Source organism: Phoca vitulina, unplaced genomic scaffold (assembly GCF_004348235.1).
Source record: "Phoca vitulina isolate PV1807 unplaced genomic scaffold, GSC_HSeal_1.0 scaffold79, whole genome shotgun sequence".
Lineage (NCBI taxonomy): Eukaryota > Metazoa > Chordata > Mammalia > Carnivora > Phocidae > Phoca > Phoca vitulina.
In genome coordinates this window covers 4,619,778-4,646,451 of record NW_022589782.1, presented here as the reverse complement: position 1 = coordinate 4,646,451, position 26,674 = coordinate 4,619,778, and the positions used below count along the sequence as shown (strand labels likewise).

At 45.0% G+C, this 26,674-nt stretch overlaps 1 protein-coding gene across 1 annotated transcript; it reads left to right on the top strand.

Moving 5' to 3' along the window:
- Nucleotides 1-615: 615 nt before the first annotated feature.
- On the top strand, nucleotides 616-26,269 carry RAC1 (Rac family small GTPase 1). Its single transcript, XM_032394100.1, has 6 exons — nucleotides 616-887; nucleotides 11,504-11,575; nucleotides 14,759-14,876; nucleotides 23,114-23,176; nucleotides 24,157-24,316; nucleotides 24,635-26,269. Exons 1-6 carry the CDS (start codon nucleotides 853-855, stop codon nucleotides 24,763-24,765), a joined length of 579 nt encoding a protein of 192 aa, XP_032249991.1. The 5' UTR covers nucleotides 616-852; the 3' UTR covers nucleotides 24,766-26,269.
- The last annotated feature ends 405 nt before the right edge of the window (nucleotides 26,270-26,674 follow it).

Below are 26,674 nucleotides of genomic sequence, written 5' to 3'. Positions count from 1 at the left end.
TCCATTTTGTTTACGAGGCGTCCTTACGGACGTAAAGAAACAACCAAGAGGGACATCTGGCCGGCTCAGTCCGTGCAGCACGTGACTCCTGATCTCAGGGTTGTGAGTTCAAGCCCCAGGGTAGGCATGGAGCCTACTTAAAAAAACAAAAAACAAGACTGACAGAAAATACACCAAAATATTGGCACCTTACTGGTCTGCTGACAGAACGTCATCTCCAGAACTTGGTGCAAAGCGTAGGCCTAGTAAATGCTCAACGCACTGGAAACAGAAAACGCATAGGTAAGGGAAGAAATTTCAACACATTTTTGGCCTAATGATCAGGAGTTATCTTTGAAAAATGGTACAGCGTGGGGTATTTCCTTTAGAGGTTCAGGTTCCGAATTTTCTGGAAGAATCTCGTCTTCCTATCTCAGAAGAAGCCTAGTCTTAGGCCCTTCGCCAGGGGGCACAAAGATGGCGGCCGGCCCGCCCCCGCGCCCTCCCTCCCCCCAGCCGAGCACTCCCGAGCGCTCCCGAGCGTCCCCGAAGCCGGCAGGAAGCCCGGGAGCCGCGCGGGCAGGAGCGGCCCCGCCCCGGAGCCTGGGAGCGGCGCGCCGGCGCGGGGGAGGGGAGACCGGATGTGAGTGGAGCGGCCATTTCCTGTTTCTCCGCAGTTTTCCCTCAGCTTTGGGTGGTGGCCGCTTCTGGGCTCCGGCTTCCCGTCGGCGGAGGGCTAGGCGGCGTGGACAGCGGCCCCGGCACCCCGCGCCCTGCCGCCCGCAGCCGCGCGCCCGCCCGTCCGCCGCGCCCCGAGTTCGCCGCTTCTCGCGTCAGCGCCCGGCCGCCGCCGCGGCCCAGCGAGCGGCCCAAATGCAGGCCATCAAGTGTGTGGTGGTGGGAGACGGGTGAGTGCGCGGGCCGGGGCCGGGGCGGGGGCCGGGAGCCGGGGCGGGCTCGCGCGGGCCGGTAGCCGGCGCCTCGGCGGCGCGGGGCGTGGGGCGCGGGCCGCCACTCACTCCCTCCGGGACCGGGCGGCACGGGCCTGGTTCCGGCTTTTTTTTTTTTCTTTTTTTAAATTTTGGGTTGGGCAGGGAGTCGCCGACCGGCGGCCGAAGGGAAAAGTGAACTCCACCCTCCCGCCTTCTTTCGGGCCGGCTGCGCGCCGGGCGGGACCCCCGAGCCGCGCCGCCACCCTCGCTCGTCGGCCCCTACATCGGTGGGCTTGGAGTTGCCTTTCGTAAAAAGACCCTTTCTGGGCCTTTACATCAACCTCTCGAGCCCGGTTAGGAGCTTCCGTGTGTCCCGGAGGTCGGGTCGATAGGACTTGACGAATATTTGCCTGAGCTGGTTTGGTGACCCTAAACTGATTCACCACGGGGGATCTTCCGCTGTATTTCGCCGCTTAAAAAATTTTTTGGGGGGTGGGGATGTGATAATATTTGCTCTTTCCGTGGAGAAACTTTTGAGATTCTGGCTGCGAGGAGCTGGGTGTGATTAAGACTGTTCTTTTCTCTGAAAGTGGTGTGGTCATAAAAAAAAAAAGAAATTGGCTTTCGCTTCTTGCATTAGGTATGGGATGTAGCAGAACAGGCTCCCTGAGCGGAGCTGCCCTGTGACTCAAGGCATTTCTTTTCATTACTGTCTGTGGTGGTTACAGGCCCTAGAGGAAGACAAGACTTGGCTTATGCAGTTTTTTTCTCCCATAGAAACAAGAATCTCAGTGTAATCCGAGCAAAATTGTGTGTCTCAGCAGTGCTCGAGTAGTGTTGAGTGTTAACAAGGAAGCTCCAAGAATTACTATCAGTTTCATCAAACTCAGGATGCAGTTGGTACATTTTTCAGGTCCTGTAAAGTCGAAGGAAGAGTTCTGGCATCGCTCTTCCTTTTGATTAATATTCCCCAAACTTGTCATTAGAACTGATGTGGCTTTTATGCCTCCCAAGTTGTGAATTAGCTTGTTTAGATGGTCGTCAATTAGACATTCGGAATTGTTTCTGCAGCTAATTCAGATGCAGGGACAGTTGAACTGATTTTTAAAAGATGCCCATCTGTGTGATCTGTCAGGATCAGCGTGTGAGACATTAACACTTAATGGTTGTGTGTGTATAGTTAAAAACTAAAACTTCACCTATTTAGGAATAATGTATGGTCTTTTTTTTTTTTCTTTTTTTTTTTTTACCCCCTCCCCCCCCTTTTTTTAAACCCTTCAGAAGAAAGCTTTACTTTCGTTTGGGGCAAAAAAATATTCAGCTAATTAGTTTAGTAGGGAAATCAGTAAATTAGTTAAACGAAGTTTGATCCTTTTGTGTAATGAATTAACTAAACGTGTATCACATTGTTTTAGGAACACTTTAACTGAATTTACTTTAAAAATTAAAAATGCTTAAGAGTATGAAATAATACTTTTTTTTTGTCAAACTGCTGATAGTTCAATATCTAACTGTAGTATGTAATATTAATTGAAAATTTCTGAAACTAAAACAAGCGCAGCAGATCTATTTAATGCTTATAGATTATGGACCTCTACTATTTGTATTAGCTTGTTTATCTAGTTACCTACTTGTTGAATGCTTACTGTGGGATCTGGATCCCTCCTTCAAATCCCCACCCCACTGCCTAGGGGGAAACCCTGGGCAAATCACTCATCCCCCAGGACAGGGGCCTCAAGTTGAAGTTGTGAGGATTAAACAAGATGCTGGATACTAACTGCCTCACAGGTGGTTGGCCCCAGCTGAGTAAGTGCCTACAGCCAGTCATATTGTTGCTGTTTCTCTTACCCTCAGGCGCTGCTGGGCTCTGTGAGGGGAGTGCAAGGCATAAAACACAATTCTTGGCTTTAAGTTTTCAGCCTTTTTTGTACTGGATTTGACATTGATGTAGACTGGGGCTAAGCCCTGTTAGAAGTGGAATAAACAATTTAAGCTCTATTTATTTTTTAAGTATTTATTCGTTTATTTAAGTAATCTCTACACCCAACGTGGGGCTCAAACTCATGACCCTGAGATCAAGAGTCGCATGTTCCTCTGACTGAGCCAGCCAGGTATGCCCTCTATTACTTTCTTTTTTTAATTTTAATTTTATTTTTTTAAGTAGGCTCCATGGCCAGCGTGGGGCTTGAATTCATGACCCTGAGATCAAGACCTGAGCTGAAATCCAAGAGTCGGATGCTTAACCGACCGAGTCACCCAGGGCGCCCCCTCTATTACTTTAAATAAGGGACTACGTATAGCAAACATTACTTGAGTGAAAATTTTAGATATATAATATTCCATACCAAAAATATTCTTCTGCTTTTACCCAAACAAAGCATGCCTGATGATATAACTGGAACGTTCTTTTATTCAAAAATTGTTAAAGCTGTAAATGTGGCTCTAAACTTTGTGGGGCAAAGAACTCAATGCTATGGAATTTGAGGCAATTAAGGGCAGTTTAAGCAATAAAGGCAAATTGATTGAAGTTGCACAAATTGCAAGCTCCCTTATCTAAAATATATTCTTGGAAAGTATAGTTAAAAGCTATGTTATAACCATATTATAAATAAGATCAATTAGCCTATATTCTTCTTATGGATTTTTTCCTATATAGCAATTCAGTTGCCATTGAGTATAAAATATGAAATGAAATTTTGATACTTTTTAATTCTGCAAATCCTTCTGTTGGTCCTAATTCTGTTAGTCCTTCCTGAACACAGGGTCTGTCACTTTTATTTGGGGGGATCTCTGCCCCCAAGAATTTCTCCCAGCTTTACTTAGGTAAGACAGCATCTCACATTCAGATATTTCTAAACCATTTTTTTTTTAATTTTTTAATTTTTTTAAAGATTTTATTTATTTATTTGAGAGAGAATGAGAGAGAGCACATGAGAGGGGGGAGGGTCAGAGGGAGAAGCAGACTCCCCGCCGAGCAGGGAGCCTGATGCGGGACTTGATCCAGGGACTCCAGGATCATGACCTGAGCCGAAGGCAGTCGCTTAACCAACTGAGCCACCCAGGCGCCCTAAACCATTTTTTTTTTTTTTTTTTTTAAGATTTTATTTATTTATTCGACAGAGACAGAGATAGCGAGAGAGGGAACACAAGCAGCGGGAGTGAGAGAGGGAGAGCAGGCTTCCCGCCGAGGAGGGAGCCCGATGTGGGACTCGATCCCAGGACCCTGGGATCATGACCTGAGCCGAAGGCAGACGCTTAACTACTGAGCCACCCAGGCGCCCCGCCCTAAACCATTTTTAATAGTGTTGTTTTGACTTTGGTTGACCAGAAGGCTGGGAGTGAGTGACTTGAGCCCTCCTACATTCACTCCAGCTTGGACTAGTGGTCTCTTCAGCCCAATGTCTAATTTAGACATTGCTGTCCAGGAATTTTTTTAGTTGAGTGTGAAAAATACCTTCCATGATGATGTCATCTTTTTAGGAATGTACACCACTTACTCCCCACTCACTTCCATTGAATAATCAGTGAAGGTTTGATCCATGAATTTAAGTGCTTCATGAAATGTCTTTGTGTATTTTTGTCTTGAGGCATGGGGTTCCATATTTTTGACCTGTTGTAAAGGAGTTTAAATTCTGCACTGGCTTCTAAATTTGGGTTTGTTATTTGACTCTGATCTTGGTGGTTAAAATTATACTTACTTTTTTTTTTTTTTTTAACTTTAAAATGATAATCCCAGTAAAAGTGTGAGGTTGGGTTCAGTAGAGGAGTATCAGTAATTTTTAGAAATCTTAAAGCAGCTTTTTATAATCTTTTGCATTAATCATCGAATGTATTAGTACTTACTACTTTTTCACCTCAGCATTACCCACCAGGTAGTTTTTGTCATTTTAGTCTTACTAAAAAGGAGATGTTTTATCAGGAATCCTGCTACCAAGGCAGTTACCACATGTCATCAGAGGAATAATTTTCCTGCCACATCTTCATATGAAAAGTTTCACACATACAGAAAAGTTGAAAGAGTTGTGCAGTGAACACCTTCCACTTAGATTTTGTAATCAATATTTTGCTCTATTTCCGTATCCCATATCTTCCCATTATCAGGGCTTTTTTTTTTTTTTTTTTTTAAGATTTTATTCATTTGAGGGGCACCTGGGTGGCTCAGTCGTTAAGCGTCTGCCTTCGGCTCAGGTCATGGTCCTGGGGTCCTGGGATCAAGCCCCGCGTTGGGCTCCCTGCTCTGTGGGAAGCCTGCTTCTCCCTCTCCCACTCCCCCTGCTTGTGTTCCCTCTCTCACTGTCTCTCTCTCAAATAAATAAAATCTTAAAAAAAAAAAAAAGATTTTATTTATTTGACAGAGAAAGGGAGAGCACATATAGGGGGAGTGGCAGACAGGGAGAGGGAGAAGCAGACTCCCCGCTGAGCAAGGAGCCACGCAGGGCTCAATCCCAGAACTCTGGGATTATGACCTGAGCTGAAGGCAGACGCTTAACTGACTGAGCCACCCAGGTGCCCCTATCGGGATATTTTTTTTTTTTTTTTTTTTTAAAGATTTTATTTATTTATTTGAGAGAGAGAATGAGATAGAGCATGAGAGGGGGGAGGGTCAGAGGGAGAAGCAGACTCCCCACTGAGCAGGGAGCCCGATGCGGGACCCGATCCCGGGACTCCAGGATCATGACCTGAGCCGAAGGCAGTCGCTTAACCAACTGAGCCACCCAGGCGCCCCTTTATCGGGATATTTTAACAGGATTTTATTTTTTTTATTTTTTAAAGATTTTATTTATTTGACAGAGAGAGAGAGAGCGAGAGCAGGAACACAAGCAGGGGGAGTGGGAGAGGGAGAAGCAGGCCTCCCGCTGAGCAGGGAGCCCCATGCAGGACTCGATCCCGGAACCCCGGGATCATGACCCGAGCCGAAGGCAGACGCTTAATGACTGAGCCACCCAGGTGCCCAAGAGGATTTGATTTTGAGGGAGAATGAGAGTGATAAGTAGTTAGATAAAAATTCTTGTTTTTGAACTCTGTATCTTCTGCACGTCCAAATATCAAGTACTCCAGGGTTAGGCTTGGTGGTTCTAGAAGGCAGGGGTCTATAGACTAAAGGCTACTTCAGAATTGAACTCTTAGAGGTAGCATCTTCAGCTTTGGGGGTTTTTGAAACTACATGGGTTTTTTAATTTTTTTGAAGCCTACAATGGTGATAATAGTTTTCTGTAAGTTGGTTGTGGTGTCCCTTGTTAGTGACAGAATACCAGAATTTCAGATTAGAGTTTGTGGTTTTGTAGCACTAAACTACTCTCTTCATGCATTTTCTTTTTTTTTTAAGATTTTATTTATTTGACAGAGAGAGACACAGCGAGAGAGGGAACACAAGCAGGGAGAGTGGGAGAGGGAGAAGCAGGCTTCCCACCGAGCAGGGAGCCCGATGCGGGGCTCGATCCCAGGACCCCGGGACCATGACCCGAGCCGAAGGCAGACGCTTAACGACTGAGCCACCCAGGCGCCCCTCTTCATGCATTTTCTGAATTTATTCTCTGCATGGTTATGCATTTACTGAAGGCCTACTGTTGGGAGAGTTCCCAAACCCCATTTCACAGGGTAAATTGAGGACTTTCATTCAGGGTCTTTCATTTATGCAGTAAACATAAATATATATTTAATACATGTAATTCACATTTCACTACATTCTTTTAACTGATTTTTAAGATCTAGGTACTTTTAAAAAAAAGATTTATTTATTTTAGGGTGAGAGGCAGAGAGTGAGAGCAAGGGCAGGAGTGGGGGTAGGGGAAGAGGGAGAAGAGATGGAATCTCCAGCAGACCACCCGCTGAGCCTGGACCCTGAGGTCATGACCTGAGCTGAAACCAAGAGTTGGATGCTAAACCATCTAGCCACCCAGGTGCCCCAAGATCTAGGTACTTTTAGACAGCAGTATAGGCTCCTTATTTTCTCATTGGAGAAATCTGGTCTTTCAGTCCTATTAAGATTAGTGTAGCTTTTTAAATTTATTTTTTAAGAAGATTTTATTTTAGAGATAGAGCAGGTGAGAGGGAGAGGGTCTCAAGCCGACTCCTGCTCTTAGTGCGGAGCCTGACATGGGGCTCCATCTCATGATCCTGAGATCATGACCTGAGCCGAAACCAAGAGTTGGAGCCACCCAGGTGCCCCCCAATATATCTTTTTTTAAGTAAGGCAATGCAGAAAGTTCTAATTTTTTAACTTCCTGTACTGTATCCCTTCCCTTTTTGGGGGTGGGGTGGGGTAAAGATTTTCTTTTTTTTTTTTTTTTTTTAAGATTTTATTTATTTATTTGACAGAGACACAGCAAGAGAGGGAACACAAGTGAGGGAGAGGGAGAAGCAGGCTTCCCGCCGAGCAGGGAGCCCGATGTGGGGCTCTATCCCAGGACCCCAGGATCATGACCTGAGCCGAAGGCAGACGCTTAACGACTGAGCCACCCAGGCGCCCCTAAAGATTTTATTTTTAAGTAATCTCTATACCCAGCTTAGGCTCAAACTGACACCCCTGAGATCAAGAGTCAAATCAGCAGGCACCCCTCCTTTACTTTTCTAACATGAGGAAGTTGCCAGTGTTTCCAGATTTATTGATTGTATGTGCTTTTTTTTTTTTTCTTTTTAAAGATTTTATTTATTTGACAGAGACACAGTGAGAGAGGGAACACAAGCAGGGGGAGTGGGAGAGGGAGAAGTAGGCTTCCCACAGAGCAGGGAGCCCAATGCGGGACTCAATCCCAGGACCCTGGAACCATGACCTGAGCCGAAGGCAGACGCTTAACGACTGAGCCACCCAGGTGCCCTATTGTATGTGCTTTTTAAGTTTTGGTTTATAGATTTTGGTAATATTGAGATCTACCCCCAAAATTTTAAAAGTTTCCTTAAAGTTCTGCTAATGGAAAAACAAAGAACATAATAGGAACATAAGTTACTGGCTTTAATCTTGGTTATTTCTACAAGATAGAGCAGGACAGGCACAGATAGGCTAAAAAAAATGTGCTCATGTGAACTTTCTTCCAGTAGACTCATGTTTATTTTTTAATGTGGCAGCTTTCAAAGATTTTTAAAAAGAGGTTGAACTGAGCAGGTAAGTATATATAAAGTTGGAAACTCCAAAGCAGATAGCAACTTCCAGCGATTCTGCTGCAGCCTCAGGCAAGGCTGTGACCAAACGTGGCTTCCATTCTCCGTGTGAGGAGCTCTGACTGCCTGAGCCTGTGTTGACTTTGGCCTCTAGAGTTTGTTTGTGGAGTGTATTTAAAAGGAGTGAATAAGTAACACTAATGGGAGGTAAATAACCGTTTCCTTTTTCTTTTTATCTTTTCTTAAAAACTAAGTAAATGTTTAAATCAAAGGTTGGACATGTACTTAATTAAAAAGAATTTTGGGGCATCTGGGTGGCTCCGTCAGTGAAGCATCAGACTCTTGATCTCAGGGTCATTAGTTCAAGCCCCACATCGGGCTTCATACTGGATGTGGAGCCTGCTTAAAAAAATAAAATAAAATAAAAGGTCAGAATTTTATAATTTAATAATTTCTTACAGAACTTAGATTTATAGCAAATACTGTAATGATTGTTAAAAAAAAATTTCAGTCAAGGGGCGCCTGGGTGGCTCAGTCGTTAAGCATCTGCCTTCGGCTCAGGTCATGATTCCAGGGTCCTGGGATCGAGCCCCGCATCGGGCTCCCTGCTCCGCGGGGAGCCTGCTTCTCCCTCTCCCACTCCCCCTGCTTGTGTTCTCTCTCTCGCTGTCTTTCTCTCTGTCAAATAAATAAAATCTTTAAAAAAAAAAAAATTTTTTTTCAGTCAATATCAGGTTATGCCAGGACCTTGAATTCCTTTACAGTTAAACCTTTCAAAAGACAATGCTCAGCTAAAGGTGAAGTTTCAGGAAAAAAATTTTAGAGCATTTAAAACAGAGTTGGTCGTATTTTTAAGTAATGGCTTTGTTCTTCATACATATGGAAGAGATTTAGGGAAGTGCTACTATGACATTTTAACATAACCATTAAAACCTTCATAGTTGCTTGTTGTTGACATTAAGAGGCAATAAGTAGTAACATTTTTACACAACATCTGTAATTTTGAGGAGGTTCACTGATGATGGCCTTAGACTCCACTCCTCCCTCAGCTACCACATCCAACCTGTGGCTGAGCTGTCTTGTTCTGCCTTGTGCCTAGGAAGCTCTTGAAATGGCCCACTTCTCTTCACCGTGAAGCCCCCTCATTGGTTCACACCACTCTTGTTTTCCTGCCTCCAGTCCCAGCTTCCTTCCTCTGTCCTCTTTCCACACTGCAGTCAGAGGCTGCTTCTAAAAATGCAAATTTAGTGGTTTCTCGGCAACTAAAAATCTTCTGGAACTTCCCAAGTAGGATCAAGTCCCATACCCTTAACAAGAAGAGATGACAATTTCCTCATATTTTCCTTTGCTGCTTCCCCCTTACTTCTTTGTTCTTCAGGTATACTGGGTTTCCCCCATAAATGCTGTTGCTTTTGCCTGGAATGTTCCTTCTGTCACGGCCCCACGCCTCTAAGTTTCTGTATACATTGCAGCTTCCTCTGTGGGCCTCCCAAGACTAGGTTAGATCCCTTTGCCGTACATTTCCAGAGCATTTTTTTTTTTTTTTAGATTTTATTTATTTATTTATTCATTCATTCATTCATTCATTCATTCATTTATGAATGAGAGAGCACGAGAGAGTGCGAGAGAGCGCACCAGGAGAAGCAGCCTCTCAGCTGCGCAGGGAGCCTGACGCGAGGTTCGATCCTGGGACTCCAGGATCATGACCTGAGTCGAAGGCAGCCGCTTAACTGACCTGAGCCACCCAGGTGCCCCTCCAGAGCATCTTTAATACACTTACCACACCTATAATTTTATGTAGTGACAGCATTCTTCATTTTTTACTTTAATAACCTCACAGATTCCATGAGGTCTTGTTCATTGCAATATCTTCAGCACCTACTATTCTTCCTTGCATAGCATACACTTTGTTGGTATAGATTGAAATAGAATTAATGCCTTCAGTAGTTTTGTGATGGAGTTGGTACTCTTGCATCCATTTTACAGTTGAGAAAACTGAGGCATAAGGAAGTTGAAACCTACTAACAATTCCAGCCAATAAGTGATAAAGAGCTGGCTCTGGGTCTCAAATCCAGGGTAACGACTGCAGATCTCAGCCTCCTGCTCACACAGGTTTGACATTGTAAGCTTTTAACAAAATGTGTGGCCAGTGAGTCATTTTGTTTAGAAAGCCTTTAGGAGTTGGAAGCTACTTCCTGATGATGTAATGTTTGACTCCGTGAGGTCTTTGGGGGTGGGGGAGTTCCAACTTTTAAGCCCTTAATAATGTTATGAGTAAAACGAGTATTGGCACGACTGGATAGGCCTGTAATCTGTCCTAGCTGAGAGGTTTTTGCCTTCAGCTAAGAGTGCTACAAAGATAGAAAAGCACTTAACTTCTTTATGGTGAATCCTAATTCATAGTAGTTGAGATTGAACAACAAAATCTTACAGCTCAGAACTTCATTGTGTGATAGACATGACCTTGGTAAGGCAAGAGAAGACAGCAGGAGATCTCGGGCTCCTTTAGGGAGAGCATTTAGTGAATCCTTAAGCCAGGGACACAGGCTTTCAGAAGCCCTTGAAGTCACCGTAAGAATGTAAAATTTGGAAACCATTTTTTGGCTAAGGGTGCAATGATCTTAATTTGTAGGGGACATTCTCATGAAAAAACATTTCAAGCAGTTGGGAGACTTTGAACCACCACTCTGATCTCTGCCTGATGGTACACTGTACCCATTACCAGTTGTGCAGGAGGCCCTTCTGTCTCTGGAGGATTTCTACACGATTCTTTTTTACTTTCTCCTCTTTGCAGCTGCTTGGAAGTTTATGCCAGCATCCCTGAGCCATTAATTAATATGTCTGGAATATATTGTGTTAGTTGCTCTAAAAGCTTATGGTGATATGTGAGGATGGGGGTTGGGGAGGTGGCAAATGAATACAGATGAATTAAAGTGAGTTCTGTGTGGCTCTTTGTGGTTCACAGTTGTGTGTGTGGTTAGTGACTAAGCACTCTATTAAGAGAACAGTCATTACTGATGCCAGAGGGAAGGCTTTAAAAGGTGGTGGGTTTGAGCTACCACTCTGAGGCAGCAAAATATATAACCTAGCAACCAAGTGGAAGTTGTAGAGGAAGGCTGTGTTCCAAAATGATTTGAGGATAGAATTGAAGATTCTTGGATGAAAGACTGGTACAGATGTTCACAGAAGAGACTTTCAATTTAAAAATCTTGTTCCTGTTCAACCTGGCTTATTAAACAGCTGTTTCTGACCATGAATGCTAATGCTGTACACCTAAACAGAACATGAAGGCTCCTTTTTGAGAAATTCAACTGTGTTTACTATAAATTTCAGGATAAAAATGTGTAGTGTTAACTAAAAGATTATAGAAACCATTCAATGCTAAGTACTTGGTGTATACTCCTTGATTTTTCTAGAAATTTAACAGAATAATGAAAGGATTACGTTCATGTTGACTAAGCAACTTACACCATTTTTTTTTTCTCTCTCTTTAGAGCTGTAGGTAAAACTTGCCTACTGATCAGTTACACAACCAATGCATTTCCTGGAGAGTACATCCCCACTGTGTAAGTATCCAGTTAAACTGGGAATTAACTTGTCTGTGATGTGTTTTTGTTTTTTTTCACCTTTGACCATTGTTTTTGCCATAAAGGCATTCTTAATTTGCACATGAAGAGATCTAATTAATTTTCCGTCCAAACATTCACCAAAGTCTAATTATAAGGTATTTATTTGGGCTTTTTAAAAATAATCTAATGTAAAGTTTCTACGTTGTGACGAAACACACAGCTTTCCTAATTGGTTTTTAGACATTCAGGAAACAAAGTTAACTAACTGAAGTATGAAGACTGGATAATATAAGAGTTTCAGATAAATTTGGCTCTCTGGGCTCTGTGTATGAAGGATCAAAGAACTGGAACATGAAATATGCTGTTACATTGTAATTGGCCTTTTCTGGCAAGGAATCTGATGGTTGCATGTCACTGTTGAGTTATCAGGCGGTCAAAGTGAAACCAGGGTGTGTGTTGGGGGCAGTTATGGGAGGACAGAATTGGCTGCTGAGCTGCTTAAACCCTCTTGGCAGCAGAATTGAGTGCAGATGGAAAAGTGCTTTTCTGCTGGTGGGGTTACTAGGGAGCCCCACGTAGCCGAGCCTCGTAACGTGTCGCCCCGCAGCCGTGGTGTCAGCTCCGTCTTGACGGCTGCCGTGCTGGAGGAGAGGAGACAGCACGGGTCCCGCCTCTGCTGACCTCGGCACGCATAGCGCTGTATGCTGCAGGCGTCTCCACGGTTCTGTAGAAGTGGGATCATACTGTCCATGTTCTGGTTTTATGGTGGGGACTTTTCTAATCTACACATAGGTAGAGCTAAATCGTTGTCAGTTGTCAGTGACTTTGAACTACAATACCTGATAACACCACTGGTCGTTAGGCCTTTTTTTTTTTCATGTGTTAAAAACATCATTGCACATGCCTTTGTGCACATGTGATTGATTTTTAGAAGTGGAAGTGTGCTGAGTCAACAGGGAATGGATATTTAAATTTTTGATAGATACTACCCAGTTGCTGCCAAAAAGGCTGTCACTTGGACCAGCTGTGACTGAAGTGGCCCCCTCAACTTGGACCGTGGGCAACAGGCGTTGAAAAAAGTTACCTTCTCATTTGCATTTCTGATCACCAGTGAGGTTAAGGTTCCATGAATGTTCACTGTCCATTTGCAGGCTTCTGTGAATGGCGTGTGGAAATCCTTTGCTTGTTTTTCTACTGAAATTTTTTCTTACTGGTGGGACTTTTGTACATAAGGAGTATTAACCCCTTTGTCTCATTTGTCTGTGAACTTTGTTATATGGGGTCTTTTGCCATAAAGAAGTTTGGCATTTTTATGTAAATATACCACTCCACCTTCATGGAGTTTTATGTCTTATTTGGAAGACCATTCCTACTTCAGTGATACAAAAATATCCTCTAGTAGGTTTTCTAGATTTTTTTGTGGCTAAAGTTTAAATTTGTTTAGAATTTTTTTTTTTTTTTTGGTATAGTAGGAGGCAGGCATCTGATTCTTTTTTCCAAGATGGAAAAACATGATACTGTTTATTGAATAATTTTTCCTTTTCTCACGGAAGCAGATTTGCAAGACATGAGGCTTTTTCTTTATGAAATCTAGTTGTCATTCCATTCTGTAAGCTACATTGCAGGCTTACTCAGACCTTCATTTTGCTGTTGCAATGCAGCAAGACCCTAAGTTTTAGTGTTGAGAGTATGTGAAAATGAATTCTGAATTTTATCTTACAGGCTGATGTATTGTGTCCTGTTTGGTACTTGCCCAGGTTTGAATTGCAATGCCAGATTTTCGTTTTAATGAAGTACTTGGTGGTACTTTAATGATTTTTTTTTTTTTAATTTTATTTATTTGAGAGAGCGTGACCGAGTGCATGAGTGGGGGGTAGGGGCAGAGGGAGAAGCAGATTCCCCGCTGATCAGAAAGTCCAACTCCGGGCTCAGTCCCAGGACCCCGGGATCATGACATGAGCCCAAGGCAGACACTTAACCAACTGAGCACCCAGCGCCCCCCGCCTTTTTTTAAGGTCCACCTTATTTTCTGCCTGTCAGACAGGCTTTTCTGGACTGTCTCTTTTTATCAGTAACTACTTTTTGTGTAGCAACTTCATGTTAATTTATGTGTGTAATTTGGTACACTCACTCTGGAAACGTTACACTATAGCTTTTCAAATCAGGTTTGCTTTGTGTTACCATGTCCCTTTGGTTGCAGGCCTGGATGACCAGGGCTTGACTAATTTCACCCTATACTCAGTGCGGGTGTTCTGGAACACTTCGGTGTGGCTCTGTGGTATGCCACCTTGTTGAAGATGAGTCCGATATGTACACAAAAAAGTCAGCAGTGGGGTTTGAAAGAGGGACTAATTTTATACTTCATTTCTTCCTGGGGAGAAAAATTATTTTCTTTCTTTCTTTCTTTTTTTAATTGATTAATTATGTATTTATTTTTATTGGACAGAGAGAGAGCATAAGCAGGGGAAGGGGCCGAGAGAGAAGCAGACACCCCACTGAGCAGGGAGCCTGATGCAGGGCTCCATCCCAGGACCTGGAGATCGTGACCTGAGCCAAAGGCAGACACTTAACCAGTTTGAATTTATTTGTTTATTCATTTATTTATTTATTTAAAAGATTTATTCATTTGACAGAGAGAGAGACAGCGAGAGAGGGAACACAAGCAGGGGGAGTGGGAGAGGGAGAAGCAGGCTTCCCGTTGAGCAGGGAGCCCCATGCAGGGCTCGATCCCAGAACCCTGGGATCATGACCTGAGCCGAAGACAGACGCTTAACGACTGAGCCACCCAGGCACCCCCCAGTTTAAATTTAAATAAGCCAAAAACTGAGCCCCTCAGGTGCCCCATGGGAGAAAAATCTTAATGTTCTCTTTATTAAAAGCGAAGGTTTTCTATTGCTGACAGTAATTTGTTTCAGTTAAATGGAATAGCTTGTCCTTTGTTTCTCGGGCATGTTTCTTCAGGTGCATATTTTTCTCCTTACACTGCAGCCGGTTTTCCCTCCACTTTTTAGCTCCTCAGGCTCCTCGTGCCTGCGTGCTGGTGCATCTGCTGCCCTGGAAGCCTGAATACTCCTAGCCTTGGCACACCTCCGGGACCCTCGCCACAACAGTAACTCAAGCCCCCAGTCTGTGCTTAATGTTCTGGAGCTGCGGACTGACCGTGTTTTCTCCACTCTACAGCTTTGACAACTACTCTGCCAATGTTATGGTAGATGGAAAACCGGTGAATCTGGGCTTATGGGATACAGCTGGACAAGAAGATTATGACCGATTACGTCCCTTATCCTATCCGCAAACAGTAAGGATCATGAATGATTTTTAACGTGTCCTTCGGAATATATTATTTTGACTGTGTAATTGGGTATCGCCTATGGGTTTGCTTACACAGTTGGCACTTGAACACACAGGTTTGATCTGCAGAGGTCCACTTAGACCAGGACTTTTTTCCATAAATACATTACAGTACTGTAAGTATATTTCCTCTTCAGAATTTTCTTAGTAACATTTTCTTTGGCTTACTTTAGTATAAGAATGCAGTGTATTTTACACATAACATACAGAATATATATTAATGGACTGGTCATGTTATTGGTAAGGCTTCCAGTCAACAACAAGCTGTTTATTAAAAGTTTTCAGGGAATCAGAGTAATACATGGAGTTTGGACTGCGTTGGGGGGGGCAGTGGCCCTACCCTCCTGCATTGTTCAAGGGCGTAAGTAGTAGCAAGGTTAAGTTCAATAGTGAATGTCCTCCTAGATGCGGACCAAGGATTTGTTTGTTTCCTTTTTTTTTTTCTTTTTGGTAGCATTACCAGTTACTGATTGTGGTGCTATGCATTTTACATGCTTTCATTTCAGTTTCAGGACAGCCATATGAAATAGGTACTGTTTTATTCTTTTTTTTTTTTTTTAAATAGTTTATTTATTTTCTTTTTAAAGATTTTATTTTATTTATTTGACAGAAAGAGACACAGCAAGAGAGGGAATACAAGCAGGGGGAGCGGGAGAGGGAGAAGCAGGCTTCCTACAGAGGAGGGAGCCTGATGTGGGGCTCGATCCCAGGACCCTGGGATCATGACCTGAGCTGAAGGCAGACGCCCAACGACTGAGCTATCCAGGTGCCCCGGTACTGTTTTATTCTTGCAAACCAGTTTCAACAGTAATTAGTTTCAAGGTCAGTTTGCTTTGTAACAGTTTGGTACCATAGAGTCAAATTAAACAGTTAAGATTAAGGTTTTTAAAAATCAAGTTAATGACTTGTCTTTTGGGTTTAGTATTATTTTTCTATAAAACATGCTCATCTTTTATGGCTTTAGTACCTAAATCTCAGTGTAGATTCAGGTTTCAGTTTTGTAAAAATATGTCCACTGTGTCCAGTCAGAAAAACTTCTAGATTAGTTTTGCTTCCATTTTAGACAATTAAATGATGTATATACAAAGCGAATCAGATCAATAGCTGGTGAAAATATGCTGAGAAGCCCTTTTCTTGAAATAAGTAATTGTCTTATTTGTACCATTTGCTTGTTACATGTTTGTTCATCATTTTAAAAGTATTTTAAAGACTTTTAAAGAGACTCAGGTGACTCACTGGTCAAAGGAATACACACCAGGGGCAGTGGCGTGAACTCCTCGGGTTGAAATCCTGTGCTCTCACTTCCTAGCTCTGTGACCCTGACAGGTTTCTTCACGGTTCTAGTCATGACCTGTTTCCTCATAGGATTAGATGAGCAGTCTGTATAAAGCGCACAGAACAGCCCAGGCACATCACAGACACACCAGTGTAGCTGCTGTGAAGATTCACAGATCTGGAGAGCTCTTCAGGTCAGAGCTGACTGGGCCCAAATGAATGGAAGTTGCTGTACATGCTCTCAGCAAGCCGGGATGACCAGAGAGTCAGGGTCAAGGAGACATCCCGGAGAAGGCAGGTGTTGACCCTTGGATGGATTTGACATCACGGTCTTGGGGGGGGGGGGGGGGGGGGTGTAGTGTGGGTGAAAATAACCAATCATTTCCAGTCTATCTAAATCTTGGGTTTTTTTTATTATTATTATTTTTTTTTTTAAAGATTTCATTTATTTATTTGACAGAGACAGCGAGAGAGGGAATACAAGCAGGGGGAGGGGGAGCGGGAGAGGGAGAAAGCAGGCCTCCTGCTGAGCAGGGAGCCCGATGCGGGGCTCCATCCCAGGACCCTGGGATCATGACTTGAGCCGAAGGCAGACGCTTAACGACTGAGCCACCCAGGCGCCTCTTGTTTTTTGTTTTTAAACTTAACTTTTATTTAGTAAATGATAGTTTTAGAATTATTTTTTATTTTTTAGATTTATTCATTTGAGAGAGAAAAGAAAGAGGGCAAAAGTGGGGGAGGGCAGAGGGAGAGAAAGAATCCCAAGCAGACTCTGCGTTCAGTGCAGAGCCCGATGTGGGGCTCCACCCTGAGATCATGACCTGAGCTGAAACCAAAAGTCAGACGCTTAACTGACCAAGCCATCCAGGTGCCCCTGAACTTAGTTTGCGCGTGCACAAATGGGGGAAAGGGGCATAGGGAGAGAATCTTCAAGCCGACTCCCCACTGAGTGCAGAGTCCTATTTGGGGCTCAATCTCATGACCCTGAGATCACAACCTGAGCCAAAATCAAGAGTCTGACGCTCAGGACACTCTGGACTGAGCCACCCAGGTGCCCTCCCTTTTTTTTTTAGTTTTTAATACAGCTTTTCTATGCAATAGTCATTGTCTTTTGTTATTTATTTCCTGCTGGAGGAATTGCCAAATACAATCTCTTTGAGCTGTGGAGTTTTGCTGATTGTCCTTTAGCTGAATTATAGTAATAGTGCTAAACAAAGACCAAGACTATAAAATGGGAGGTCTGAATGAGTGATGTCTCAGTTAATCTCTCCAGCTAAAAATTAACTGTGATTAAGTTTTAAAAATCAGCTCGGAATCACCAAATGGTTTGAGGTCTTCAGTATGTTTAGGAAATTATTCTAACCCCAGTGGGTGCTTGATAATTCCAGATTTTAAGTGGATTTGCTAACCTATGACTGGTAGAGTAGGAGTCTCCAACCCACTGGATACATCTAGAAGGGCGGGGTATCACTTCTGAGAAATGAGAACCACCTCCTGTGACTCAAGGGGTCCAGGCAGGGTGCGGCCTTTTTCTCTGAGGGAGTCACTCACGGTAAGTCAAAGGTGACTTGGCAAGATTCCCACTCTGTATGCTAGAGAACACACTAGAGAACGCATAGATAAAGTAACAGACTGAAGCAAGCCACAGGGTATGAGGCCTGACAGCCAGGCGGATGGGGTGTTGGGTGGGGTGTTATCCTTCTGGGGCAGGACTTAAACTATTTATGTCCCATCTGTGTAAGGTGCTATTTTCCTGTCAAATACTTGGACGTCTAAAAGGGGCTAAGGCAGGATTCTTGCTCAGGTGGCTCCCACATGTTGTGTGTAACAAACCACGCACCGGCACGGGGGGGTGTCATGGTGCTTAGAACAAAGAGGGGAGAGCAGCCATCTGGCAGTTAAAGATGTGCCTGCTGGACTCCTTTGGGGATGAGGAAGTTTTCTTGGCTCCTGGGGGGCAGGCCCCAAATGCCATCCTACCCAGAGGAGCGGGCCTGGTGGTTCCAGGCTGGCATCTTGGCAGAGGGGACGCCTTTAAACTTTGCACTAACTGGAACATGGTCTCTGGTTGTTGACTCTTTGGTCTACAGGCCTAGTTACGTGGCTCATCCATGACTGGGCTCAGACCCTCTCCCGAAGGGCCCATGGGCTATTTCTTACCCAGATCTCACCACTACTTAGGGCTTTGTGACCCAAAAACCAGACATTCTGTTTCCTGTGGTCATTTAACGCTGCTGTCCTTGTTTGTGGGGTGGCTCTGGGGAGCGAAGTTAAATCTGTGTAAGGCATTTGTTTCTGCTTCTTCTCCAAAAGATAACAAGCAGGTGGTACTTTTTAGTAGAAACTGTCCTTCACATTTTTGTTTTTTTCAATTAAGTAATCCTTCAGCCTCTTCCATCCTTGAATAAGTTACCTTTATACTTTTTTTTTTTTTTTTTTTTTTTTAATACGCTCTTTTTTAAAAATACCCTGAGTTCTGCACACTCACCTTCGGTGGCCTGCTCCCCATCACGGTGTGGTCCGAGCAGTGCTCAGGCCCAGCATTGTGCATTGTGTCAGGCCCACCGTATTTGTCTTCTTGTTCCAGGATTTAGTGGTGTGAGTGGGAACCTAGGTGACTTGCCAGAGTCACAAGGCCTGAGCTCTGTGTGGGTTCTCAGAAGCTCTCAGTGCCCCACCTGTCCGCTGATAAACTGGGCCTCTCCTGTCCTGGGCAGCCGGGCGCCTTCTGTGTGAGCTCATCTGGAGAAAGGGCTAGACTGTTCGACATTGGTTAAAAGGAAAAACAGTAGCGTTTAGCTTGGCTGCTTTGATTTTCAAATGGCTTTCTACTTTATTAAGTTGGCTTTTACAGGATCTGTGTCCTCTGGCCAAAGGTCACTAGGAACACACCTGTGGCTAAACCAAATTGGGTTTGTCCCTCTGTCCCCAGCAAGACACACACCTTCGGGGCTCTGGGGTGTGCGATTCGGGTGAGGGCTCGAGAAGGCAGGGCTTGCTGTGGATGGGGTGCTGGCGGGAAGCAGGGTAGTTTTAGGGGTGCTCTAATCCATGTCCTGTAGAAGGTGGGGATGAAGTGTGGCCAGAGCTGTGACTGGTGCAGACATAGGCACACAGTCTCGTTGGCTGGGAGAGGGGGATGTTTGGTGTTTTTACAGTTTGCACGGTGACCTTTCTCTGTGGTCAGACAAGATTGTGAAGTGGTCTTCTATTTACTGCTTTACCGTTGGTCTCACTCCAGCCTGGTCACAGGCTGCCTCCCAGGGGTCAGGCTGCACCTGTCTCTCCAGAGCTTGTTTTCTTAGCAGCTCCCCGTGGATGCCACAGGCACAGTGTCTTTGCCCTGTTTGTATGTATCCCGTTCCTTTTCCTGGTTTGGAGAATGCCTGTAGTGAAAAGCCTGAAGTAAAACCAGGTGGAAGGTCTTCGGAAGAGGAGAGGAGAGAGCAGCGCTGGATGGTGCATTCAGAGCTGGGAGAGCCCAAAGTGCCCGCTGCCATTCTGCTAGGAGCCGACTTGTCTCTTGATGGTGCCCTCCACACATTCAGGGGAGGCAGTGCTTTTGACCGGTGAGGGAGAGCTGCTTTGTGATACACAGGTAATAAAGTCACTGAAGGCACAATGGGAGCCTGTGTGGTTGGAAATGTCCTGCCAGCTTGGGGAAGGCGGTGTCCCAGCCAGAGGAAAGGTGAGCCTGTGACCCAGGACAGCTCAGGTGGAATAAAGAGGCTCCGGGACACACGGTGACCCCGGGAGGAAGGCTGAGCAGGCCAGGCCATACCCGGCCCCCGGTGGCCCTGCTGCAGAGCTCTGGGGTTTACCAGGACGGGCGTGTACCTGGAGATGCCGCGTAAATACTGAGCAGCACGGACTCTTCGGAGTGTTGGGTTAGAAGGCAAAGGTTGGAACAAATTACTACTAGAAGAGAGAAGTATCAGAAATACAAGGCATTTTATTTATTTATTTATTTATTTTTATTTTTTAGAAGTGCTAGTTTGTGTTTGTTTTTGTTTTAGAGGATGGGGAGGGGCAGAGGGGGAGAGAGAATCCTAAGCAGGCAGTGCGGGGCCTGATGTGGGGCCCGACATGGGGCCCGATCCCGCGACCCTGAGATCACTACCTGAGCCAAAATCAAAAGTTGGATGCTTAACTGACTGAGCCACCCAGGCGCCCCGAGAAGTATTTTTTAAAGCCGTATTTTGTCTGGGAGGAGAAAGGAGAAAGGAACAGGCAGATGGCATGTTAATGTAGTACAAAGCGTGTTTCTTCATCAAAAAAGATGTTCTTAAAAAATGAAAGGGGTAGAACAGATGTGGTTGGAGGGTATTTTGAACTGAGGCTGCATTTTTGTGACCGATGCCCATGAGTCTATGTGTCACAAAGATTTGGCATCACGTCAAGGTGTCGGGGGCACAAATCTTGAAAAGTAGCTCGTAGATTAAACCCGGATAGTTACAGCAATTTTAATATTCTCACAACTGTAGATCCCAGAAGCTTGAGTGAGGTGAAATTAAAATAATTCTCTTGTCCGATTGTCTCTTAAAAGAATTGTAGGTTTTTATGTTGCTTGAAGAGCAAGTCTTTCGATTTTTGTTGGAACAAAGGAATGAATTGAAAGCACTGTGGTAAACACTAGAAATGCTGTCCCTTCTGGGCAGTCCTGTCCAAAGCTGGGGGGTTGGGGAATTGAAAGGTCTCCGTGCGTCAGTGCTGTTCACTCCAGTAATGCAGGTCCCTAAACTCAAACCGCACTCCCAGCATTTGGGGGAAGAGAGGACCAGCACGTCTGTACGGGAGACTTGCGGCGTTCAGGGCTCTCCGACCTGGCCGTGCTCCTGGGGAGCCTTTCCTCTCAGAGGCCTGTTTTTACAGACAGATGCTTTCCCATTTGCGGCGGCTTCAGCTGGGCTCATGTCTCAGAGCTTTTTGATGGAGGTCTTTGACAGGTGGGCCTGTTGCTGGCGGGTGCCAGCGACGCCTAGGGATGCACCTTCATTAAGGACACTTCCTTAACAGTCCTGACTGGCCGTGGCCCGTGTGCTTCCTCAGGCGTGTCGTAGCTTCTGCTGGACAAGGAGCACTCTGCGTGCTGCCACGGGTGGACAAGAGCGCCTCCGTCCTACTCCTCCCCCCGGTATTTGCCTGACCTCGTGTCTTCACCATCGTTGACCTTCACAGGGTTTGATGGGGTGTTTGGTGGTATTTGGCATCATAGTTGTTAGATAATCATCTGCTGTCAGATCCTTTGGGAGGGTTGAGACAGAATTCTGATGAAGAAATAATGGATTTGTTGACTTTTATCTTCCTCAGTTTTTACTAAACTCAAACAAAGTTCTCATGCATTACTAGGTTGCAGAAACGTATGGTAAGGATATAACCTCCAGGGGCAAAGACAAGCCGATTGCCGTATGTAAAACTTTCAGTCGACTTCAGTTTCAAGCTTTATCTGTTCTCTCGTTTCACTTAGTTTTCCCAGGATTTCCTATTGAGCCTCACGTTCCTTGAGTGTTCTGTATTTAATTCACTCAAGGCTGGGTTTTGCTTGACCAAATGTGCTTTCAGTAGAGCGAGGCAGTTTACCTATTAGCTTGAATTAAAGCAGTTTGTGAACTGCTTGCTCCCCTCCTCCTGAGGGAAAGGAGGAACTCCTTTGAAGGGGCCTTTCTGGGTGGGTTGGAGATGGAGGCGTGGAGGCTCCACCCCGGAGCGTGTGCTTGAGCCGGAGTGGGACTAACCGTGGCTGCCAGGCCCTCTCCCCGCTTTGGTGTCCCGGTGCAGCGGGCCTGTCTGGGGCATGGCTATGTGGTGCTGGGGAGCTAACTCAACCTTGCTTTGAAATGACGTAATCAGGTGCCCAAATGCCATGGTGATTCTTGGACAAGCCTGTGCATGCGCTAGCATTTTTAAAATGTCATTTATAAAAAGCTGTTGTGTGGGATGTTTCTCTCCCTTTCCAGGTACAAGATATCAGCTGGATGATTGAAAGTGTTAGCTTGGGAATTGGGTACATTTCACAAAGTAGCATAGTTGCCTTTTTCCAGGAAAATGTCTTAAAAACCTAGCATTTTAGAAACTCCTAGGCATTTAAAAATATAGGTAAATCTTTAAATTCAGCTTTTTACCCAGTACAGAGTGGGACACATGGTTTACGTTCAGTCAGAAATTCTTCCAGGTATTTACTCTGCACCGACTTTTCCTTTGAACCTCTACTTCAGCTGCTACTGCCCTGTGCTGCAAGTCCTCCAGAGACCCTGCTTGGGTTTGAGAAGCTGATAGCCAGGAGGATGCCCCTCACACGCTAGACCGTCCTCCTTCACGGTGGAATGTGCTCACGTAGCAAACAGCTGAGCCCCACTTTGTGCCAGGGACTCCGGTGGCAGTTCTTAAAGAAGCAGTTTAATTGCAACCCAGTGGTCAACTAAACGTGTATTGAACGTGCACATGGGGAGCTTACTGAAAACACGCCATTGGTAAATGGTTTTAAAATAGACTCTGCTTTTGATAAACTGAGACCACATTTTACAGAAATACCGCAGTGGTATCTTGACACTTGATTTTATCCCTCTATGTAAATAGGGCCATTAAGTTCCTAGTGGGAGTTGGGAATGATGGAAAAGAAGCCTCTTGGGGGTCTGATTTGAGGCCTCCCTGGCCTCCAGTAAATTCTAGCACATTCCAGTAAATCTTCTCCCTTCTTCTCCCAAGTAATTGGCTGCTTCATGTGCTGGCTCTGCTTTGGGAGCCTTCTGACAGAACTGAAGGGCTAACGAGGGAGTAAGCTTTAGACACAAGCTGCTGGTACATAACATGCATTTTGTCTCATGATTCATTCCCAACAGCATTTACAGAGCAAAGTGCATTTGTCATTGTAAGACCATTTCTAAACGCCTCCCTGTTTCCTTTTTATAGGATGTATTCTTAATTTGCTTTTCTCTTGTGAGTCCTGCATCATTTGAAAATGTTCGAGCAAAGGTAAGCGGGGATGTTTTAGAGAAACATTTTGTTTTGTTTTTTTCTTTTTAAAGATTTTATTTATTTATTTGAGAGAGAGAGTGAGAGAGAGAAAGAGCACAAGAAGGGGGAGCGGGAGAGGGAGAAGCAGACTCCCTGCTGAGCAGGTAGCCCGATGCGGGACTGGATCCCGGGACTCCAGGATCATGACCTGAGCCGAAGGCAGTCGCTTAACCAACTGAGCCACCCAGGCGCCCGATTTAGAGAAACATTTTGTTACATAATGTCATTCTTGGGAGGCAAAAATACCATTTAGTGATAGGAGTTTTAATTATTTAAATTGATCTTGTAATTCTGTTTAGGTAGCAAATCAATTTTTGAAGTATAGGACTTTATTATGTAGAGTTCTAAAGTTTCAGGGTCTGATTCAGAAATGCTGTGTCCTTGTTAAAATAACAAGCACTTTGGAGTCAGTCTGATGGGGTCGTCTAATAAAAATGGCGACCATGACTTTGCACCCCTGCATCTCACATGCTTCCTAGTGAAACATGACACGGGCAGGATGTCCTTAAGTTGTGGTGATCAGGGATGTGTTCGGTGGGGGTCATGGTGGCAGAGCTGAGACCTCAGTCCAGATGGAGTTCACTCTCTTCACTGGATTTAGGAAGGATTCTCGGAGATAATCTAAGAACTTGACTCATTTTACCAAAAGGTAGTTGTTTTGGGAGGGGGACCTTCCCTTCTCCCCTTGCTCTTGTTGATGAGTAGGCTCGTTAGTCTTGGGAGTCCCAGCTTGCTAACTGAATGCGCACAGGTAGGCCTGTGGTACTGGAAGGTACTGCAAGGGGAGGTGAGCAGGGCGGGAGGGCGGGGTGCCGTGTCCGCTGAGGGACCAAGGGGGGGCGGCTGACACAGTTTGGCGCCCGTGGAAATGGAATTTAGGCGAAGGATGTTCATCAGGGAGGGAGTGTGTCGTGACTTTTTTCCTCTCTTGAATCTAGTGGTACCCCGAAGTGCGACACCACTGTCCCAACACCCCCATCATCTTGGTGGGGACTAAACTTGATCTCAGGGACGACAAAGACACGATCGAGAAGCTGAAGGAAAAGAAGCTGACACCCATCACCTACCCGCAGGGTCTGGCCATGGCTAAGGAGATCGGTAGGAAATCTGCATTTTCACATCTGCTTTGCACATGGTTTTATTTCTGTGGCAGAGACGGGAGTCCAGTCTGGGCAGGTAGAAAGTGAGTCTTTCTGACTCAGGCTCCTGTTGACTTCTGGGGAGCCAGCGAGGCAAGGCCCTCGGTGTGAGCCTTCAGGAGCCGGGCACAGGTCAGGGGTTGTTCTGCTGCACGCAGTGGGTCAGCAGGAGGCAGGGCCTGGGGAGCCGCTTCCCGCCCTCGTGGTGGTTGGAAGGGTGGCTCTGCGCGTGGGTGTACGTGGCCGGGTGGCTGTACGAGGCTGTGTTTCTCGGCAGGTGCGGTAAAATACCTGGAGTGCTCGGCACTCACGCAGCGAGGCCTCAAGACAGTGTTTGATGAAGCGATTCGAGCGGTTCTCTGCCCCCCTCCCGTCAAGAAGAGGAAGAGAAAATGCCTGCTGTTGTAAATGTCCGGGCCCGCCCCGCCCCCGCCCCGTCCCCCTCGGAACCTTTGTACGCTTTGCTCAAAAATGGTGGAGCCTTCGCACTCAATGCCAAGTTTTTGTTACAGATTAGTTCGGAATTCCATAAAACCATTTTGAACCAATCAGTAATTTTTAGGTTTTAAGTGTAAGATTTCAAACTTTCACATTATATTAAAATTTAGCCCTAAAATGGCAAGCTTTCTTAAAGCCTTATTTTTCAAAAGCCCCTATTCTTGCTCAGATTAAGAGTTGCCAAAATACCTTGTGAACTAAGTTGCGTTGTGCTGAGAACACTAAGCACTAAACCGTTCGAGAGCTGTGTCTTTCAGAAGAGCCGGCGTCTCAGGTCTGCCCCCGCAGACGCTGCCACGCTCCTTTCTGGTAGGAAGGCGGCACAGCGTCCTTCCCCAGCTGCCACCAGGAGGCCATCTGACCCCACGCCCTCCCCTAACACTGTACTGTACGTCCTCGCGGAGTGAGTGTAACGACTCAACTCTTCGAATCAATCTTTTTGATTTTGTAGTGAGATTTTTTTTGAAAAGTTAATGTATTCGCTTTTGCTGAGATTCTGAACAGACCTCTTCCTCCCGTGTCCCCCCGGCGAAGTGTCCGCTCCAGCTGTGGGCGCCCGGGCCGGGGGGGTGAGCAGCACGTGACGCGATCAAAGAATGAAGACAGTATTTTGACAAAATACGGAGGTTAATTTACACTACATTGTGCACGTCCTAATTAAACCGAGTAAAAGTGTCACGGGTAAAATATTAAAGGTTTATTTCTGTCCAGTGCAGTAAATGATGAAGAAAGGTTGGTATTATCACTGTTTAAGCTTTTCCTTTTTCTTAGACCTGCCATCCCTCCTGAAATTGGGCATTTAATTCATCTTTGAACTGGTCGTTCCCATAGTTGCTAACTTAGTGCTTTTCTTATAGAACCCCTTCTTAATGAGCAATATGCCTCCTTGTATTATAAAATCTTTCTGATAATGCATTAGAAATTTTTTTTTTTAGATTAGTAAAAGTGCATTCCTGTTTCCTTGTTACTTTATTCAGAGCTAATAAGCGCTTTCCTTAGTTTTCTAGTAACTAGGTGTAAAAATCATGTGTTGCAGCTTTACGGTTTTTGAAATATTTTAGATATTCCTAAACTATGAACTTTCTTAACATCACTGTCTTGCCAGATCACCAGTACTGTACCCTGACTAATGCTGGCCCTCCTCTCTGCCTCACCTCCCTGGACACACGCTTCCTCTCGCTCTGCCTGACCATGTTCCCTTGGGTCTGTGAGGTTCTGTAAGCCCGTGCTTGTGCTAACGAAGTTCTGTACAACTTACCCACTGGCAAGAATATAAGGTTGGACCTCTCAACCACTAGAACAACATTTTTTAAATTGACAGTTGCAGAATCGTGGAGTGTTTTTACATTGATCTTTTGCTAATGCAGTTAGCAGTATGTTTTGCATGTATGACTTAATAAATCCTTGAATCATATGACTGTAATACTTGAATTCTTGAGAACAACCTCCTGGGGTATGTGTTCGGTTGTCTCACCTGAAAATCTTGGGTTGTTGGAAACAATTTCTAGCGCATGTTTTTCATGCTGGGGGGACGGGGAGGGGCCCCCTGGGGGCGAGCTGGAGGAGTCCGCAAGCACTGGTGCTGGGGGGCAGGTTGGGTTTTGCATCTGTTGAATGCTGGGGAGGTGGTGACATCCACACTGGGGCACATGTGTGCGCACATCTTGGGCCCGAGCTCTGGGCTGAAGAGGCAGATTTTGGGAGGTAGGGAGGAGGCTGAGTATGACCTTAAGATCCTTTCTAGAGTCTGAAACTGTACTATGAACTTGTCATGTTAGAATCAATTTTCTGTATTATCCTTTTTATTGCTCTGAAGATT